The sequence below is a fragment of the Scleropages formosus genome, chromosome 5, assembly GCF_900964775.1.
Source record: "Scleropages formosus chromosome 5, fSclFor1.1, whole genome shotgun sequence".
Taxonomy (NCBI): domain Eukaryota; kingdom Metazoa; phylum Chordata; class Actinopteri; order Osteoglossiformes; family Osteoglossidae; genus Scleropages; species Scleropages formosus.
The window spans coordinates 38194404-38214425 of record NC_041810.1 but is presented as its reverse complement, the minus strand read 5'-3'; the positions used below and the strand labels follow the sequence as shown (position 1 = coordinate 38214425).

The following is a 20022-nucleotide window of genomic DNA, read 5'->3' as shown; positions in this document are numbered from 1 at the left end:
GTGTTAATAAAGATGGCAGTGAAGAAGCAAAAGGCACTGTGCAGTGATGTGCTCTGGGCAGGGACTTGTGACTTTGAACATCCCGTCAGCCTCAGGAAAGCTGGCATAAAGCTGGCATACCTCTAACACAAAGACAAGGACAATGTTAACTGCCAAAGGGGTAGGTGCTTTGAAAAACTTATGCTGATGAGACTATTTTCTTAATCTTTGAGCAATTTTTACAGTTCGAAAATTTGATTCTTACAGCTACTTTTAACTTGGGAAAAATGCTGCAATGATGATAAAATGTTTTCTTCCTTTTACAGGTTAGTTATTGAAGCAGTTGTTCTGAGCTGCAGTAAACAAGGTGGATGTAGCTGCCTATTGTTTGCAGCTATCTGTTTTTTTCCCGCAACTGGCCTTTGCCAGAGGAATGCAGCTAGGGGACTATGCCTACCTGAGCTTTCTTGCCCCTCCTATTTTCCCTCCATGCCTCGGTGTGAGTTTTTGTCTAGCAAACACCTTTGTATTTCCCAGAGGCTGTATCCAGGTAGGGGAGAGAGGTGGGATGTAAGACCAAATCCTGCCCTTTGCTGGACATGCTCAACCACTTGTTGGCACATGTCAGTGAAGGCTTGATGAAACCCACCCATTTCCAGACCCTGGACCCCTCCCCACAAAACTATTACAGCAGGAATGCTACAGGCATCCAAAAGCTTATTAAGCAAAGTGTCAGTCTTAACAGGGAAGTCAAGATGTCCCCTGCAGCTGAAAAAAAAATGGTTCAATCAGTTGTCCAGTAAAAGCTGTCTCCACTGCGACCGCTTCCTCGGTGAAATACGGACGACTGCCAGGAGCAGCGGTCAGCCCTCATCACATCTCTCCCTCTCAGATCTTTTGTCTTTGCCTGTGTCTGTTTCATTTCTTTCATTTCTTTTTTCCATGGCAATATGGGTGCCTTACGGTTCTTCTTCAGTGTTCGTCTGTAATTTTATTCTGCAATGAATGGTAATGATTGAGTGAGCAATTCATTAGGTAATTCACTGACCATATTTCACTGTCTGAAAAACACAGTATGTGTGGTTATTCAGAGGATACAGCAATACAAGTTATTAGCAGTCTTAAAGGTGTCCATTTTTCTCTCCTCTTGGATTAATTGTAAACCTGATCCTTATGGCAAATTTTGCAAGTGTGTAAAGACCCAGGCTGCCTTGAGGGGAGTGTGCCAGGTGTCCCCAAGTATCCCCAACACCAACCAGGGACTGACAGGGCCTTTGAATACCTACATTATTTCTTGCAGATCAAGCACACTATGCCATACTCAGTCTCAAATCTGATATAGGTTTGTTAACCCAGGACCAGTAGATATATATTTGTCACATTCACCACCCCCTTGTGGTACAAGTCTGTGTTCTGCTTTAAGAGCAGAAAGGGAGACAAGGAGTTTCATTTTATTATGGTTTTGGAATCAGAATTTTGATAAAATTCCACTGATAGTTCAACAATGAATGCACTGGTGCACTTCCATTATATTCTGTGGCTGTCATTGCTGTAATGACTGCACCTGCAATTTGTATTTCTGCTCTAAAATATTTTTTTTTTTCACAAGGCAGGTCTTAATTGTTAATGAACAATTGAATATACAGAAGGGTGTTTCTGTGTGGCATGTTGAGGCATGTTGGCACCAAACAGCATTAACAGCAAATGGCTCAAGTGTGCCATGGTCTCTTTACTTTGACTTGCTAATTAACACTTGTCAATTAAGAGCAGTTTCTTAGGGATCAATCCATGGGAAGCCCAAAGCTGATTATACTGGTAGGCTAGGGTGTTCCAGAATTCCCCCACACTCTAATTCCCCAATAAACCTTTGCAAATAAGATTTTTTGTCTAACCCCCTTGTTTGCATCTGCTGGAGACTTTGATTTGCTTTGATTGTGGTAACAGTCTCTTCAGTGTTGTTCAAAAAGATTAATTCGTTTTATTTTAAATCTCTAACTATTCTCAAAAAGACACTGTTTCAATGCTGACAACCATGGTGAAATAGGTGTTACAGAGAAAACTATAATATTTTTAAGCAATGAAATACACAAGATCATCTCATCTTTAAATATTTGCTCATTGATGTGACGTTATGCAAGAATTAAGCTTTAAACATTGTCAGTAAAACATGTAACAACACTGAGAACTGGGTTCTGGCAATTTCAGTATTCTTATTGTTTATAGTAGATTGAGTTTTTTAGCAGTATTTATGCATTAGTTCACATTTAACGATTTTATTTTAGGTTAATGTAAATAACGGTTATTTAAGAACTATATATTTGATTATACATATTTTAAATCCTAATATTATACTACTGAGATATTCAGTAAAAAATGTGATAATATGTATTTTAAAATTAATTTTTTTTCTATTCGAATATGAAAGGTCATAATATAAATGCTTTGGGAAACACTGTGCTCCTAGAGTATCAGAAGGATTCTACAGAACAGTAGTTTTTTGGACTGAAGGGCTGCACCATACCTCTAAAAGGTCAGCATTGTGGTTCTATGAGGAGTCATTCACACAGATCAGGGATACGGCTCTTGTAGGCAATAAGAAATTAATGAAAAGAGCAGGGAGTCCACCCTGCAAGTAAGGCTGTGTTATCATGCAATCCTGGATAGCTGTCATTATGATTGCCCTTAGGTTCTTTGCTCAGCTGGCACGCCTCTTAAAATGAGTGACTCACCGACAAATGGCAGCGTGCTGCAAAGCCATTACACTCTCATCGATGCAGTCAGCGCGTTGTCATTTCACTGTAGCAGTCTAACAAACCACACATAGGTAGCCACATGAATTGAAACCCCTGCCCATCCTTCGCAAGTATCACAGGAACAATACAGTCTGCCTTGTAAGCATAGATTGTCTGCATTTAGCGCAGTTAAAACACTGTAACGCAGTCACACTCTTAGCTCAGTGGAAATAAATCCTATCCTGTAATTCCAAATCCTTTGCTAGTAGCACAAAACTCTATCAGAGTAATTTCATAAAAATGAGTCTTTGTGACAGTTCCACACACATTGACTGAAACCGCTTGTCCCAAGCAGGGTTGCGGCAAACCGTAGCCTAACCCAGCAACATAGGGCGTAAGGCTAGAGGGGGAAGGGACACGCCCAGGACAGGACGCCAGTCCATCACAGGGAACCCCAAGCGGGATTCAAACCCCAGACCTTCCAGAGACCAGAACCTGGCCAAGCCCGCTGCACCACCACGTGTATTTGTATGTGATGTGTGAAATGTATATGTGATGGTCAGTCAATTATTTGTTTTTGGTTTTCCATTTGTTTTATGTGCAATCTGCAAAGTGACCTGAGTCTGCTTTCAGGATTGAGTGCTATAAGAATAAACTGTATTGTATTGAATTTATAGCTTTTATTTACTGGTGACATGGGCTTCACATTCTAATTCAGCTGAAACTACAGGTGTTGGGATGCTGCATAGATTAGGTGTTGACAGGCTTTCTCTTTCGAGTCCACAGATTTTTTTTGTTTAATCTAAAAAAGGGGCACATGACAGTTGTGAAATTATTGTTTTCTTTCCTACAAGGGATTGTCAGCTTGATCTGAGATCATGCACACATGACCAGCTCCCTCATGTATGCATGTTTGAGTAGAGTATGAGTGTGTTTGGTTCTATGCATGTGTGTTAGACTGATTCCTCATTGTGCAGGAGAATAATGGTCTTACCTCAGATGCCACAGTTTTTACACTTGTGAGCTTTTCATGCTCTTGGCTCCATAAGAATCACACATGTCAACAGATACTGTCGGCAGAAACTGGGGGAAACAGGTGGCTTCTTCATTTTAATCTTAACCTTTACTCCCAATGCTAAGCCTCTAACCCTAACCCTTCACTCATTTGGAGAAGAAGTGGGTTAGTATGGTGGGTTTTGAGAAGGTTTCAGAGCTCTGCTGCACTGCAGGTGTAGATAAATAGCATCTTCTGGGCAAAACTGTGTGGAGAAAGCAAAAAGGTGAGAGAAAGACTTGCAGTTTCTTTGTCACTGACATGAAGATTGACCATGTAGTAATTTGTTTATATGTGACCCCTGGCTCTTCCCCAACAAAATGAGTGAGCAGCAAAGACGGTAATCTACCTTGACTAGGCAAGCCATGTAATGGGGAAAAGTGAGGATAAAGACTCATTATGAGTACTGAGCACACCTTAGCCCTTGTCGTCATCATTCTCTTCCTTTTGTTTTGGGAGGGGGGGCGTATCTCTATTCTTTCCCTTGTATAATGCTAGTTTTGGCTTCCATGTCCTTATGAGAATTAAAAATTCTATGATCCAAAGTATTTCTCCTGCAAGGGTCTCCTCTGGAAGCCAGGAAGAAAGTGAGTGCTCCAAGACAAAAGAACGTGAACATTTCAAGCTGACCCTGTGCAGTCCTTATTAGCATCAGAGACATTCTGTGACTGCAGAGTCAAGGCTTTCATTCTGCAAATTAGCGAGCATGAGCCACGCCTTGTACAGTGTACTTCCAAGAGGATACATGGTCTTTTTTCGCTATAGAATGGTCTCACTGTCTGAATTACAACTGAATTTACTGTATGATGGATCTGTTTCCTCTTAATCACTTTTCAGTTCTCACTGTATCACAAGACTTTTCTGGTTTGTCAAGATCAAGCACATCCAACATACCAAGGACTGTTCAGATAAAAGGGTAATTAGGAGTCAGCAGGAATAGTCGTATGGAGACCATCTAGCCAATCTCCTTCACTCCATCTATGCACTACTAACAACTGTCACTAGTAAGAATTATAATTAGCTGCCCTTACTTTGAGGGCTGGAGTGCCTGAATATAGTAAATAGTGAGGGCATGGACGAGTGAAATACTCTCCTCTTAGGCGACACAAAATACTGAATTTCATCACTGGGTGACCAAACACGCATCTTTCCATGCACCTCTGTGTTGCTCACTGTCCTCCTCTCTGAATCAGGTTCTACCTAACCCGAACCCTAAAACAACCCTGACCCCCACCATAATCCTAACACCAACAGGAACACTAACTCTAACCCTAACCCTAATCTGACTTTCTTAAACTGTAAATTTCTCTCTCTCTTTCTCTTTTTCTCCTTAGCCTACTTTTTTTTCTTCATCAATATGGTATCAGTATATTTTTTACTGGTATGGTTTGCCATTTATGTTGTTACGAAAAGCCAATTAAAATATAAATACTTATATACAAACTATGTACTAATGAAAACCATAAGATGGTGAAAATAATAACATGCAGATTAAAGCAACTGTAGAAACTTTAAGGGTAAAAGCGCAGAAGACAAGAAGGATAATCTCAGTGCATACATAACATTCCTCTCCTTTCGTCAATCCTCTGCAGTCCTCACCTTCTTGTGTGTGTCACAAACCGTTCTCAGGCACTGGCAGACAAATACTAGTTCAGCTCCTACTTCTTCTCATACATTACAACAGGGATCTTAACAACATGGGAAAGACATTTTCTGTTTTCTTGAAATAGAGCAGGATTTTGAGGAAATCCCTGCATGAAATGCTCTCCCCCTACTCTTCTCTCTTTCCATTTTCATACTTGATTAGTTCCCATGTAAATATGAATCAGTATAGGGACCTTCTTTTCCCAGCTCATACTTTTCCATTGTGTTTATATGTACATATATAGATTGATATATCCATGGTTGTGCTCCTAAAGTGTGGCTTTATTTGTGTGATTTTATGTTAGTGCATTTGTGCCCCAGAGTTAATATATGTTTATGTTTACATATTCTCATGCGTGTGTGTGCATGTTCGTGGTTGTGTGTATGATAAACCACACATTTCCACTTGGGCCCTGTCTAGGTGCCCATGCACCATGTTTATCAGTTACGCTCAGTGTCCTGCTCATGTTTGGTGGTGCCTGCTGTGGTTCCTGAGAGATGCAGAGATGTCCCTGGCTATTGAGTGCCAATGATCACTGACAGGTGACAGTGTGTGAGTCCCCTGAGAGGCTTCCCTCATGAGGCACCCAGACCTGTTTTCTCTTCATAGTCCAAGAGTGGTTGCTCACCAAGACCCTCCCAGGGCTTTCAGAATTCAACAGTTCCATATTGCACAGGACTGTGGTTTTGAACTATTCACAGTCATACCATATGTAGCTTATTTCCTTTGGTAAAAATAATTTCAACTGTCATTTTATTTTTCTGTATGTTATGTTTGAAAACCTGTCAGCTGCAGTAAATGTAAAGCTTGACTGGAATTTGACACTCAAGTTACCAAAGTGCCTATTATAAAATGTTCTATAGATGTAAATGTTAGGGAATGATTTAGATGTTATTTGTGATAGGAATGACTATGTATTTGTGTGCAAAGTGTGTATAGAACCCATTGGCTGTTCTACATACAGGTGTCAATGAATCATAGCATTGTTAGACAGAAATGAGATAGTAAAATACCTTTAGAAGAACATCTACTTCAATTATGTCACAGATCACAAACTGTGTTTCTCACTCTCCAGTACAAGCAGGTGGAGCAGTACATGTCCTTCCACAAACTCCCGGCTGACATGAGGCAGAGGATCCATGACTACTACGAACACCGCTACCAGGGCAAGATGTTTGATGAGGAGAGCATCTTGGGAGAGCTGAATGAGCCACTCAGAGAGGTGGGGCAGCATGACCTTCTAGATTGTGCCCTTGGTCTTATTCATCATCACAGTGAAGAACTGGCCAACACTGGTCATCACCATTCTTGAGGATTTGTTTGCCCCTGTGTGGTTATAGTTGTCAGACTGAACACTGTCCTTTCATGGTTATCGTCACGATCACGCTGAGGACATTTATATTGACATTTTGTATTTATCCATTTTGCTGATGCTTTTCTCCAAAGGAACATACATGTCAGAGAACAAGATAAAAGTGCATAACATCAACAAAAGGAGCAATCTGAATGCAGACACATGATTCTTGAGTACAATCAGTTTGTCACATTCCACTGTATAAACCAGAATACATTACATATGCTGGTTTACTGCAAATAGGATTTTTTTTTTTTTTAATTATTAAGCAGATAACAGTAGCTGCCTGTTTAGAATGTAGGTATGGGGTGTCAGGGAACAGATCCATTGATGGTCTTGCAGGCCATAACCTGAGACATGAATTTGATCTGGGCAGCTAGAGAAAACCAATAAAGATAGATGAGAAAGAGGAACATGTAGAAACACTTTAGCGGCATTCTGAATCCGCTGGAGAGGTTTGCTGGCTAAGGCCGGAAGACCAGACAGGAAAGAGCTGCAGTATTCTTGGTGGAATGTCACCATGCCTGGATGAGAAGTTGTGTCGCATTTTTTATGAGATAAGGGCTGATCCTGTGGATGTTATGCAGGCTGTATCTGCAAGACCTGGTTGTGGCTTGAATATGTTGACAGACTTCAGTCAACCATTACTCTCAGGCTCTTAAAAGAGAACGAAGAAAAGAAGAAAAGAGAGGAAGAGCTGGGCAGTGTCAGGAGAATCCATGGAAGGCAATAACAAAGGGAAGAGGTGTAGTTGGAAAAGTGTTGGGGGTCCAGCATATTTGTTCCTAAAAGGTCATGGTCATCATCACACTTATGGCTGTTTGTCCTTTCATGGTCATAAAAACCATTGCACTTCATGGTTACGCACAGCATGACATGATAGGTGATGTGTCTCTGTCTCTCTCAGTATCACAGAAGAAAATATTGCTGTTTATTAAAAAAAGTCTGTGTTGCCAAGGCTTCTTATTTTGCAACTGTCTGTCTGAGTATTAGAAACAGCACAAGCTGTGAAAGCATTTGCATTTCCATGGGTCCATCTGTTGCTGCAGAAATAAACAAACTCATGCAAATGGATCCTTTAACTTCTCTTTTGATAAACAGGAAATTATCAACTTCAACTGCCGGAAGCTGGTGGCGTCAATGCCTCTGTTTGCCAACGCGGACCCTAACTTCGTGACCTCTATGCTGACAAAGCTGCATTTCGAGGTCTTCCAGCCAGGCGACTACATTATCCGTGAGGGCACCATCGGCAAGAAGATGTACTTCATCCAGCACGGGGTGGTGAGCGTGCTGACCAAGGGCAACAAGGAGACAAAGCTTTCAGATGGCTCCTACTTTGGGGGTAAGGGGATGGTGCTGGCAGCTCACTGACAAGGCACTGGGAAAGGTCACAGGCACACACAGCCACAGAGACAGAACCTTTTCAGCTTTAATATTCATACTGCCACTTCATACAATGTGACAAAAGTGCAGAGGCAAAATAACAAAGCCATCTTTCCAGGGGTAAGTCTAGGTTGCTGCTTCTGTTTCCACAGCAACCGCATGGCACAACAAAAGCTGAAAAAGTTGCAGTGATTTTCTCAGCACACTGTAGGGTCCACGGAGGTGCAGTGACAGATAAAAGGCAGACCATCGGCAAGCGTTCCTTTCATCCATAGAAAAAGTAATTTTTATAACCAACACCCACAGCATGCTGAGTGAATTAGCAATGCTGTCTCTGGACTTTCGCACAGTCATTGGATTCTGGTTTGGTTCTGGAGTCCTAAAGAAGCTCTGATTACTGCACAGGATGTGGACATTAATTAGACAGGTGGCAGCTGGACATTGTGCTCACACACATGCTAACTTATATGTACATTTATTTGTTTAGCGGAAGCTTTTCTTCATGCAATGTACATCTCAGAAACAATACAACACATTATTATGACAACAGATGGAGAGATCTAGATGCAGACACAGGATTCTTGAGTACAATCAGTTTATCTCATGCCACAGTATAAATTAGCATACACTACACAAGTAACTGCAGAGAGTTTGGTTTTTTTTAATTGAAGATGACAATGAAACAGTACACATTTATTGAGCACATAAGAAAACAGGGGAGAAGTGAGTGCGAAAGAAATCTTTTGAGACGCTTCTTGAATGTTGAGAGGGACTCAGCAATTCTAAGTGAGAGAGCACAATCATTGCACCATTTGGAGCAAGAACCAAAAATCTTTGGGTTTTTGATTTTGGGCCTCTTGTGTGTGGCGGGGGGTTGTGGTGGCGCAGTGACGCAGCAGGTTTGGCTGGCTTCTGCTCTCTAGCAGGTCTGGGGTTCGAGTCCTGCTTGGAGTGCCTTGCGATGGACTGGTGTCCCATCCTGGGTGTGTCTTCTCCAGCCTTATGCCTTGTGTTGTCAGGCTAGACTCTGGCTCACCACAACCCTGCTTGGGAGCAGCAGCTTCAGCTATTGTGTGTGTATGCCTCTTGTGTGTGGGACCACTGCAGAGGCAGAGAAGCATTGTCATCTAGTTTGGGTGTAGCAACTGATCAGGCCTTTGAAGCATCAGAGAGCAGATCCACTGATGGACTTGCATGCCATATCCAGGTTCTTGAACTTTTTGCAAGCAGCTCCAGGAAGCCAATGGAGAGACAAGGAAGTGAGATACAAGAGAACGTTTTGGCAAGTTTTACCACTAAGAAATTCAGTTAGAAAGTGTCAGTGCATTATTCACAATCTTTTGTTTAAGTAAGAGGAAAAAAACCTGCAAGGCATATCTTCTGACTTGCTCAGCTTAATTACAGCATCTTTGCAGTGGAGGATCTCACTGTTTTTATCAAGAGGGGTTTGTGAAGAGCAAAAATAAAATGTTCATCAGTGCATCTCCTGTTCTGTTCAGTGATCAGTGTTTAATGCAGAGGAATAGCATGTCCCTTGGAAGAGAGAGCAATTGAAGGATATTTCTCGATCTTGGGCTCCGCTTGGCCTTGCTCACAAATCGTGCCTCCCAAAATTAAGCAGTAAAAGAGTGGATACTGGAGCCCTTGGCATGCATTAGATTCATGCTCTGCAACTGGTTTTGTTGTTTTGGAGCCCATTAAAAGTGTGGTGGGGTTAGGAGAGCATTTGGTTTTTATTTCCATTTACACAGAGGGCTGTCCCAGGTCTGTGGGAAAGACACACTGGGAAATGACAGGGTAAGGACTCAACACCATGGATTTCTCCATTCATGGATGGAATTTGAGCCTGTCATTAAAAGGAACACACAGCAGTGAAAGTGACAATGTGGAGGGCAGGTTTTGAATTGGATAAGTGCATGTTCCCTTTTCTGTGTCTTTCGGCTCTTGTCGTCTTAGCTATCCTAACCCTAACATAGCTCCCACCCTGACCACTAGTCTAACCCTAAACCTAAGAAGATCAAAAAAACCTTCCTGTAGGCCATGGGGTACAGCTCAGCACTATTCAGATTCAGCCAGGACACCCTGATACCAATCTTACCAGCAGAAAGCAGTGGCGCAACAAGACATCACATGGAGCAGAAGCACTGTTAAGGTCTGTCTGTGACCAGCTCCTCACACGATAGATACGTTTGCTCCACTGTGTGATGCCTCACTCTTTGCATCCATCAGTGCCCCAGTTTTCATCTGCACACTACAGCAAAGCAGAAGATAGATGAGCGAGAAAGAAACATCAGGCATAAAGACCAGTGGGGCAGCAGTAATGTAAATGAGAGTGGACACAGTGAGAAGCAGAGCAATCCCCGCCTTCCTCACACAGCTTCCATCGCAACTCATATCTCCCTGTTAATGACCAGGGGGACCTGGCAAGCAGCATGTTGTCACGTGGAATCAAGACTCCCTGTGCGGGGCTCCGAAAGGTTAGAGAGTCGGTCCTCTTCGGGGTCAGCCGGCAGCGGGAAGCCACACGCGATGGACATGGGAGCCGACAGCACTGCCAGCCTTAGATAGTGGGGGTGGGCAGCAGGCAGGTGGACAGGCTCGCAGCTAGAGGGGGATAGAGGGCTGAGGGGAGGTGTGCACATGTAGCCTTTTCCTGGAGGTGTTCTGCTCAGCTGGATCATCAGAAACAGTCCTCACCTTCTATAGTTTCACTGGTCTCCACACTGTGTGGGATTAGTGCACTGTATGACTCCAACGGCACTAACCAGAAGCCCCCTTCTTAAATACATGTCAGTTCATTAAATTTACAAATCATCTGTATGTCCAATTTTGTTGTCCATTCAACTTCAGAGGTCATTTTAATTTATTCCAAACATCGGTAAATAAAATCAAAAGTTCCCGGCTCACACTGGGTACTGAGTGTTGTTTCCCCCTAATGCACACGGATACTGTGTCTCCAGTAATACAATGAGACAGAAACAGGACAATGGCTGCATATTATTAGGCACAAACATTTTATGACACCATGCATTTATTAGGGATTAAACACAGGGTTTCTTTTTTAGCATGTGGATGAGTCACTAACAGAGTCAGGAGGACAAACTTCACTGCCCACACAGGATTTTAAAGCAAACTGTAAACCAGCAAGAATAATTAGGGGATGAGCAGAAAAAAAAGGAGCACTCATACCAAGGCTCAATGTGTACTTTACTGCATTTTCTTTTATGCCCCGACAGAAAAGGAACTCACACTTAAGTAAAGCAGTGCTATTAAACCCAGGATTTGTAATGGTTCAGCCCCCTCCCATGAATATTTATTGCCTTTTCCCAGAAATCGTTATATGAAGAATAATTGGGTGAACTCGGTTTATTTGCAGGTAGGAAGGCTGTTCTCATTATAGAGTGGTGATGCTCTTTCCCACTGCAGTGCACTTGCTGTTTGTTTGTGTTGGGATGACCAGCCTCACACCTCTGATATGGTAATGTATCTTAGAGAGAGAGTCAACAAATGTGCAAACAAATAAGCCAATTAGGGAATTCTTGGGGAACACTTCGAAAAAAAACTTAAATATATAATCTCCCATTGCACTTTTCAAAATCTGGTACTATAAATGAAAATATGTGATAGTTACGTTTTATGTTCATTTTCCTAATACCATATCTGCCTCTGGAAAAAAATGCATTATTTTTATCATTTAAAAACCAAAATTATCTGTTAAATACTGAGAAATATGCAGATATTAAAACTATACCTTTCCTAAAAGCCAATAACACTGTTTACAGTGTATCTTAAACACCCAGCACTGAAAGATGACAGCTGGTAATTTGGATAAGAGTGTCAGTTGCTCCAATGACAGATTTGAGAAGCGTGAAAAGGGAAGAGACACAAATTTAGGGTGGAGGAGAGATGTCACAACAAGTTGACATAAGAAGGAAGGCCATACACTACTGAAGAAACTAATTTGCTCCCACTTAAGCAATTTGTTTAGGTTAATGTTACCCCTAAACAGAACTGGCCCTACCTAATACAGTGATATAAGCGGCTATTTAGGACCCCATGGCCCCCAGGGGTCCCCCCACCAAATGTTTGTGCTGTACAGTTAACTCATGAGTCATTTGCTGCCTTGCACGTTCCATGTGTTCAAATTTCTAAGTGTCAGTCATGTCATGAAGCACAATGTATCTGTCAGGAGCGAAGAAGAAACAGAGAATAACAGAAGAAGAAGCATGAAAGCTAAAAACAAAAAGTATCTTTTTCTAGGTTTTAATTGCAAGTCACTGTGGATAAAGGTCACTTTGTCCAAACGTTAGTGTTTTCTATTTCACTATTTGCCATCATTAAAATGGATCCAGTTATTTAACTGGATTATTAATTCTAAGTTATGTAATTCAATAAATAGTTTTTTTTTTAATGATTCAAACAGTCATATCTGTATTTTCAATGCTGTTTATAAATAGTATTGTTCTTGTAATTGTTATTGCTTTCCTTTGCCTTTTGGCAAAACAGGTGTTAAATTACACTGGGGAGGGGTAAATAAAAGCCTGCTTAGGGCCACCAAAAAGCTAGAGTTGGTCCTTATTCTAAAGACAAAAAATGGAGCACAGTTTCCTCGCTACAAGAGGACTTTGCATTTCTCGTCAAAATTGAGCGTCCACATCAGTGTGGAGTGTTCAGGTGTATCATGTTGGTGTTTCGCACTCAGAGTTCATGACCTGTGCCTCCCTCTGAATAAAAGATCAGAGCAGAGAGCATCAGCAGGTGCCACACACCACAGGCACAGACAGGCCTGAAGAAAGGGTGCAGGTGGTTGAGGGGCAGGTGAACTCAGGTGTGTGCTAGGGGAACACAAGCACAGCCAGTGTGTAGGAAAACTGTAGTCAGCACATAGCATCAGCACAGCTCTTAAATAGAACATTAGTTTCATTATCTGCCATGACAGATGAAGTCTAGCAAACCACTAAACTTGGAAAATTACATTAAGTGTTTGACTGGTACATTACTGCAAATACGTATTTTAATGAAAACGGAACTTTTCGGTGCGAGACATTTACTAAAGATATTGTCTTTCATCTGGCTATGAGTTCAGGAGGACAGAATACAGTGAAATGTGAATAAAAACATCTGCCAGTGAAACAGAAAGTGGTAAAATTCATAACTCCATTGGACAGTTGACCCTAAAATCATCTGAGTGAAATGCACAGAGATAATAAAGCTGTACAGGAAATTAATGTTTACAGTAATGGTAAACTATTGAACTTGCTTTGATTAAAAATATACAATCTAAGTGTATAGTAACAATGATAATCATGATATTCTTCTTCTTCTTCTTCTTCTTTTTATTATTATTATTATTATTATTATTATTATTATAAAGCAGAAAGCAAGAGAGCTCACAGAAGTCCCAAGTCCATGGCCTCTGCCTTCTACTGCACACTGTGCGGAAAATACTGGCACTACCGCTTTGGACTGCACAGCCATGGAAAACACTGCTCAAATCACTAATTTCAGGGTGTAAACCCATGATTCCCCAGGGTCAATGGCTACCTATTATTATTATTATTATATTATTATTATTATTATTATTATTATTATTATTCCTCTCAGTTAAATAGTTCAAACTGGTTCTTTATGAATTCAAATCTCAACAAGAGACAAAAAGAAATTCATCCAAGCACTTTGCCCAGGATAAATGAAATTCCCATCAGTGTGATTCTCTGAACTTCCGTTACATTTTCTCAGCCTGAGAGCATCTCCAAGTTGTTGTTATTATTATTATTATTATTGTCTCCTGTACAGAGATCTGCTTGCTGACCCGAGGCCGGAGGACTGCCAGTGTGCGGGCAGACACCTACTGCCGCTTGTATTCGCTCTCTGTGGACCATTTCAATGAGGTTCTGGAGGAGTACCCTATGATGAGGAGGGCCTTTGAGACTGTTGCACTGGACCGCCTGGACCGCATAGGTGAGAGCCCTCACTGAGCTTTACTATGCATTTAGGAACACAGTCATCATGGATCAGAACACATGTTGCACAGAGCACCCAAGTCCACCAAGAGCAATTCCTCCAAAAACATGCTGTAGATTTGCAGTTCCATGCACTGCAGCAGCTCATGAGCTAGATGTGTCGCAGATACTAGTGATGGGCAGCTTGACTCTTTAAAATGCATCACTACAGTCTAAGAGAGAGGTGCACCGGAGCAGTGGGCTTGGCCAGGTCCTTCTGTGTGGTGAGTCTGGGGTTCGAGCCCTATGCCGTGCATTGGCGGGCTAGACCCCGGATCGCCGCAACCCTTGTCGGGACAAGCGGTCTCAGGCCGTGTGTGTGTGTGTAATGTATGTTATTCTTTAGCTGACATTTTTCATCAAAGCAACTCGCAAAGTTCAACTGTTTACAGTGACTTACCCATGGGTAATTTTTAAGCTGAACTAATTAAGGATGAAGTCCTTATTCAAGGGGGTGCGGTGGTGCAGTGGGTTGGACCACAGTCCTGCTCTCCGGTGGGTCTGGGGTTTGAGTCCTGCTTGGAGTGCCTTGTGATGGACTGGCATCCTGTCCTGGGTGTGTCCCCTCCCCCTCCGGCCTTCCGCCCTGTGTTACCGGGTGGGCTCCGGTTCCCCGCAGCCCTGTATGGAACAAGCGGTTTTGAAAATGTGTGTGTGTGTGTGTGTCCTTGTTCAAGAGTATCTTAGCAAAAGGTAGGATTTGAACCAGGGTCCTTCAAGTGGAAGAAAGCAACTTTAACCACAACATCACATTCACTATGCAGAACTTCTCTAAGACATGGTTGGTTGGCGGCTTGTGACATGCTGAGTTTGAATGATACACAAAAAGTATCCTTAGCAAACTATACTAAATGATAAGAGTTTGCTGATTCAAGACATGGAAGGGTACCTTTGAGCAAGCCATTATCCCAGATTAATTTGGTAAATTATCAAGTAGCATAAACATTTAAAGTGTTCCATTTATAAAGGTGTCACTATAAAAAGATGTGCTACATTAGTACCAACCTCCCCGACCCCTCCTACCCCCTATTACATGGGTCACATTACATCTGGCTGCAGAGTGGCTGCCAGAGGATTAAAATTTCAGTCCTTGGTTGGAGGCAGTACAACTTCAAAATCCTTCAAAATACAGTGAACTCTTCTTCATGAAGGCTTGCTGTTAAGCAAATACAGACATCTGTATTGCATGGCCCCATCAGCACAATGCTGACCTCTTTCGACTCTACTGAAAAACATTGCTTTCTTTTTCTTGCACGCATCATTAAAATCAGGAGCAGTGCAGAGGAACTGTGTTATGGTTCTTTTCCCTTAGGGCTTGTGAGTGGCTTGCAGAGTTCAGGTTTTCTATTGATGTTGATGTTTCCTGTTGGTCAGCTCGACCCACCTTGTCTGGGCTGTTCTGTATTTCTAAATGAATAGTTTTTACTTCTCCCTGGGTAAAAACTTAATGAACTCATTCAAATATCGCTGATCTAGTAATTAATTAGTCTTGATAGAAGCATGCAATCGTATCAGCACTGAACAAATTAAGTAGGGGTCATGGGAGGTCACCAATTGCCTTACAGCAGTGCTCTATCTAATTGTTGTTCCTTATATCTGCGTTTGTCAGAATGATCTGTCTGTAATTTTGTAGCTCTGATCTTTGAGTAATTCTATAACTGATATATCTGTAAATACATCAGTCATATCTATCTGCCATTCTGTAATTCAGTTTTCTGTGTGAAGAATGCAAGCTGCTTTCGACACCATTTGTGATGTTGATGATGCTGAATGTGGTATCAATAAAGGGGTGCGGTGGTGCAGTGGTGCAGTGGGTTGGACTGGGTCCTGCTCTCCGGGGGGTCTGGGGTTTGAGTCCCGCTTGGGGTGCCTTGCGATGGACTGGTGTCCCGTCCTGGGTGTGTCCCCTCCCCCTCTGGCCTTACGCCCTGTGTTACTGGGTAGACTCCCCTTCCCTGTGACCCTGTATGGGACAAGCGGTTCCGAAAATGTGTGTGTGTGGTATCAATAGTAAAACATTTATGCCTAACACTTATTGCCATGATACCTCTGTATCTTTTAAAAGCAGGAATAAACATCTGGAAAATGGTTGCGTTTCTATTCAGCTTATATGTGTTTTTTTCCCTTTTTTTTGGGCCGTAGACATCATTCTGACATAAAGCGCCAAGCACAGCAGCTTTCGAACCCGGTCCGCTGTTCCATTCAGTTGTACCATCTGTCTTACGTTTTTCTGTAGTCTTTGCACATCACAAACGTCTTTCCTCTGTGTGCTGCTCCTTTTTCATTCTTCCTTTGTTCTGAGATGCCATTGCCTTTCATCTGACATCATTTCAGTCCTTCTCCTAACAGAAGCGTAACCCTGATGGATTGCTCCTTCTCAGAGCATGCTAGTATGTTACGTCATGCATCTTCAAAAAAGCTCTTATATGACACACACACAAACACATTTTCAGAACCACTTGTCCCATACAAGGTCGCGGAGCCTACCCGGTAACGCAGGGCGTAAGGCCGGAGGGGGAGGGGACACACCCAGGACAGGATGCCAGTCCATCACAAGGCACCCTAAGCAGGACTTGAACCCCAAACCTACCAGAGAGCAGGACTGCAGTCCAACCCACTGTGCCACTGCACCACTGCATCCCTCTGCTTCTATGACAGCTCTGCCTTATTCTTTAACGGCAATGAGTTTTGTGCAATCACATTTTTTTTACAGGTGTGGGCTAAGGATTCATGGCTCTGCCCGTGGTAGAAACCTAGGTGCTATGTATAGGTAGCCTGAATCAACACAGGAACCTTTTGTATTGTAACGCAGCATGGCTTTGGACTCTAATGCAAATAAAAATACAAGGAACATGTCAATAACTGAACATTTATTTGAACACCAAGAGGTATCTGCTTAACCCTTTCGAGTCACTCACAGACCCCTGTGCACTTGAACATCTATTTACATCTCCCATAATTCTTACAGAGTATTACAGAAATTTACAAGTTCGTAACCCGCTTCCATTCTTAGGGGGTATCCTTCAGTAGAATGGGATGCTACAATATTCAGAGTACCGTTTGGGGGTCAGAAATCTTCCTTTGGATGAGAAGTTTCTGTCTGTTTTTTTTAAGAAATGTAATAACTGCCTATCATTTTGGAATAATGCTTTAGAATATGGACAACATTAGGAAACCTGTAGCACTGTATTGAAGGAAGCGGTTTCTGAATCAGTTCAGTGAGATTCCAATGTTTAATCTACAAAGTGTGAAAAGCCAACCCTTCAAACTGCTTCAGTCTAAACAAGAAAAGTTGCTGAACTATTTCAGGTGCAGCCCAATACTAGCGCTATATATGTTTAATGAAATGTATAATTTAAGAGATTTAGCAGCACACAAGTCAAGCAGTGTGTGGCTTCATCATTTTCTCTTGGTTGTGTGTGGCATTTCAGGGAAGAAGAACTCTATCTTGCAGCACAAAGTTCAGCACGACCTCAGCTCTGGTGTTTTCAACTGCCAAGAGAATGAGATCATCCAGCAAATCGTGCAGCATGACCGCGAGATGGCCCACTGTGCCCACCTGCTGCAGTCTGCACCACCACGATCCCCATCCTCACCCACCCCTGTCATTTGGGCACCCCTCATCCAGGCACCCCTTCAAGCTGCAGCAGCAACAACTTCAGTCGCCATTGCATTGACACATCACCCCCACCTTCCTGCCACACTCTTCCGCCCTTCTGCCTCCATGCTGAGCTCCCTCAAGGACCCATCCAGTCGCCTGAAGAAGTTCCATAGTACAGCTGCTCCTCACACTGGCTCCCCTGGTTCAGCCGCTGACTCGGTGCCTGGAACACCACCACAACCACACTCCGATATAGAAACACCCCTGCTGGCATCCTTCCAGGCTCAACATGTGACAGCAGCTCCCAAGACAGTGGCCTCAGGGCAGCAGGTGGGTTGCCAGGGGCCCACAGGAATCTCCCTGGGCCACTTTCCCATGTCTGGGTCACCTTTCTCCAGCACTGCACAGCTCCATCAGCCACCTCCACAGCAGCCAGCTGCTACCTCCAGCCTCCAGTCTCTCACAGGTTTCTTCCAACAAGGGGGCTTAGGAGGGACAGCAACTGGATCCATGGCAGGACCAACAGCTGGAATTACAACAGGAGCCAATGGAGCTGGGACTGCACAAGAAACTGCAGAATTTACAGGTGGAGTCACTGCCTTTACAGGGGGAGCTACAGGTAGAGCTCCACTAGGTTCTGTAGACTTTACAGAGGGAGCTACAGACAGAGCTCCACAAGGTTCTGTAGATTTCACAGAGGGTGCTACAGGTAGAGCTCCACTAGATTTTGTAGACTTCACAGGGGGAACTACAGGTAGAGCTCCGCAAGGTTCTGTATACATAACAAAGGACTCTACAGGTAGAGCTCCACTAGGTTCTGTAGACTGTACAAGGGTGGTTACAGGTAGAGCTCCACAAGGTTCTCTAGATTTCTCAGAGGGAGCTACACAAGGAGCTCCACAGGGTTCTGTAGACTTCAAAGAGGAGACTACAGATAGGGCTCCAGGGGTGAAAGGTGGAGCCAGAGGGGTATTTACAGAGGGAGATTCAAACAGGTCAAAAGGTGATGCCACAGGAGGTCTTACAGGGGAACTTAAAGGAGGAACCACACTGGCTTTGGGCACTTTCAGGAGCTCCCTGTCCTCCAGCTCCACTAGCCTCCTACAGGGTCAGTTCCAGGCTCCAACCCCCAAGCTACCCCAGATGGGTTCCCTACAGCAGTTTGCAGGTGGGGGCAGGACTTGGGAGGGTGTTGGTCTCATCCCAGTTCCTTTCTCTGGATCACCATCCTCTGCCAGAAATAAACAGGCTTTATCAGCAGGGGGATCCACATTGTCGCTGGTACAGCACAGTTTGGCAGGTCTTGCATCGGTCCCCCCTCCTCAGCTACCTTTGGAGCGTTCTGCCCTAGCCTCACTGGCACAGTATGGCTCTGCCAGTGCATCTCCCTGCTACACCCCGCTGGCACCCAGCCCTGCCTCCCAGAGCCCTGTTACAGCAAGAACTTTTCACTTTGGTGAGCCATCCAGCACTTTTGGGTCCCACAGCTCTCTGCTTCTGCCCCAAACCCCCTGTGGTGCACCACCTCTTGGTACAGAGTCTGCCCAAGGCCACTTCTCCCAGGATCTGAGACTCATTTCCACCTCGCACCCCTCCTTGCCTCAAGGGGTGTCCCAGGCTATGGGTGCCTCAACACCACCTCCCCTTGGGGACCTGGGGTGCTGCTTATCCCCATTCTCCTCACCCACACTCCCAGCCAGACCAGCCAGTGCAATCCCAGGGCATGTGACCCTGTCCAGACAGATATCCTTGGGATCGGCACCTCAAATTGCATCCACAGGGGCATCCCCAGCCCACCCCTCTCGGAAAGGCTACTCATCTGAGTTGGACCCGGCACGCTCCAAACTTCCATCCAATTTGTGAGGCTCCATCACACCCTCCTGTATGCCCTAGACTCAAAAATAACATTCTCTCCTTGACATTTATTTCTTTCCTCCTTAGAACTCACTGTGTTTTAACACTTTTGCGTGTCTCAATATAACCATATTTCAAAGAAGAAGCCAAACAAGGTAAATTTACTCCAGATCGTACTTTTCTTTTTCTTTGCCATTCTCTCTTTATTAACTTATAGGTGTATATGCACACTAGTATTTAAGGACATTTTATTTCCAGAAGTAGGAGGGTGTGAAATGACATTGGGGCAATGGTTTTATTTCTCCTCTCACTATACCAAATGGTCCAGGATAGGTTTGATGAGACATAAAGTTTAATAGTGCTTTTTGTAGGGACTTCAGCACTAAACACGTACGTGTAAAACACCCTTTTGTGCATT

The 20022-nt window shown here is 43.4% G+C and overlaps 1 protein-coding gene across 1 annotated transcript in view; it reads left to right on the top strand.

Moving 5' to 3' along the window:
• Positions 1–19613, top strand: part of hcn4 (hyperpolarization activated cyclic nucleotide-gated potassium channel 4) — an 84328-nt gene extending 64715 nt beyond the window's left edge. Inside the window, exons 5-9 of the mRNA XM_029252040.1 lie at positions 6486–6632; positions 7866–8106; positions 13944–14108; positions 17581–18247; positions 18785–19613. Of these exons, the coding sequence (XP_029107873.1) occupies positions 6486–6632; positions 7866–8106; positions 13944–14108; positions 17581–18247; positions 18785–19613 (2049 nt within the window). The remainder of the gene's footprint in view (positions 1–6485; positions 6633–7865; positions 8107–13943; positions 14109–17580; positions 18248–18784) is intronic.
• The last annotated feature ends 409 nt before the right edge of the window (positions 19614–20022 follow it).